Genomic DNA, 1246 nt, shown 5'->3' with positions numbered 1-1246 from the left:
TTATTGATTTCAGAGAGGAAGGGAGAGGGAGAGAGAGAAGCATCAATGATGAGAGAGAATCATGGATTGGCTGCCTCTTGCATGTTCCACACTGGGGATCGAGCCCACAACCCGGGCATGTGTCCCGACCGGGAATGGAACCGTGACCTCCTGGTTCATCGGTCGGTGCTCGACCCCTGAGCACGCCGGCCGGACGCAGTTGTGGTCTTCACATACTTGGGCCTAGCGCTCTCTCCGTGATGCCTCCTGTCCTGTCCTGCAGGTTTGAACTGGAAGGAAAGAAGATTCGTATCAACCTGTCCTGTGCGGTATTTATCACCGTGAATTGCGGGTAAGCGTCAGCGCGTGTGTCGCAGGCGTGGGCCCACCTCTAGCCATCGGGTCTGGCCATCGGGGGACCCTACAGGGTCGGGCACCGCGGAGCTGCCATTCCAGGGGGCTTCCCAGCATGACGTGTTGCAGAGCTGAGGGGAGGAGCAGTAGGAACGGGAAGGGAGGGTGGAGGCCGAAGGATCGGTCAGTCTCTGCTCCTGGAAGGGGATGGTGATGGTGCAGGTGAACTGTAGGAGGAGGCCCGGGCAGACACGAGCATAAAGGAGGAAGCTCTGTGAGATGAAAAGTCGGACAGGAGCTGAAACCGGTGTGGCTCAGTGGATAGAGCGTCGGCCTGCGGACTGAAGGGTCCCAGGTTGGATTTCGGTCAAGGGCGTGTACCTTGGTTGCGGGCACATCCCCAGTCGGGGGTGTGCAGGCGGCAGCAGATCAATGTTTCTCTCTCATCGATGTTTCTAGCTCTCTATCCCTCTCCCTTCCTCTCTGTAAAAAATCAATAAAAATATATTAAAAAAAAATAAGGAAAGTCGGACAGGAACTACCTCCTAAGCTTGTTTTCGGATAAAGATCACATAGAACGCCTGTGGGATTCTTGGGGGGAAGTTACAACATGTGGCAACGTGTGTGGAAACCCGAAAAGGGGTGTTTCGTGTCCTGTTTCTCTTGCCCTCTTCAGGGACAAGGGTCACGTGGGTCTCCCCCATACCTTAAAGGCCCTCTTCCGCCCGGTGGCCATGGTGGTGCCCCACTATGAAATGATCGCCGAGATCAGCCTGTTGGCCGTCGGTTTCCAGTCTGCAAAGTCGCTCTCCAGGAAGCTGGTGAACCTGTACGGGCTGGCCAGCACGCAGCTCTCCCAGCAGGTAACGCACGCACGCTTTCCTCGTGGGAAGGTGATGATGCAACACCTGTC

General features: G+C 56.2%; 1 protein-coding gene across 1 annotated transcript in view; it reads left to right on the top strand.

Annotated features, from left to right (window-relative positions):
* DNAH14 (dynein, axonemal, heavy chain 14) overlaps positions 1-1246 on the top strand; it is a 157968-nt gene that overhangs the window by 56813 nt on the left and 99909 nt on the right. Inside the window, exons 28-29 of the mRNA XM_015562337.1 lie at positions 263-331; positions 1010-1196. Coding sequence (XP_015417823.1) covers positions 263-331; positions 1010-1196 — 256 coding nt within the window. The remainder of the gene's footprint in view (positions 1-262; positions 332-1009; positions 1197-1246) is intronic.

The sequence above is a fragment of the Myotis davidii genome, unplaced genomic scaffold (assembly GCF_000327345.1).
Source record: "Myotis davidii unplaced genomic scaffold, ASM32734v1 scaffold174, whole genome shotgun sequence".
Lineage (NCBI taxonomy): Eukaryota > Metazoa > Chordata > Mammalia > Chiroptera > Vespertilionidae > Myotis > Myotis davidii.
This window is presented reverse-complemented; position numbering and strand designations above follow the sequence as displayed.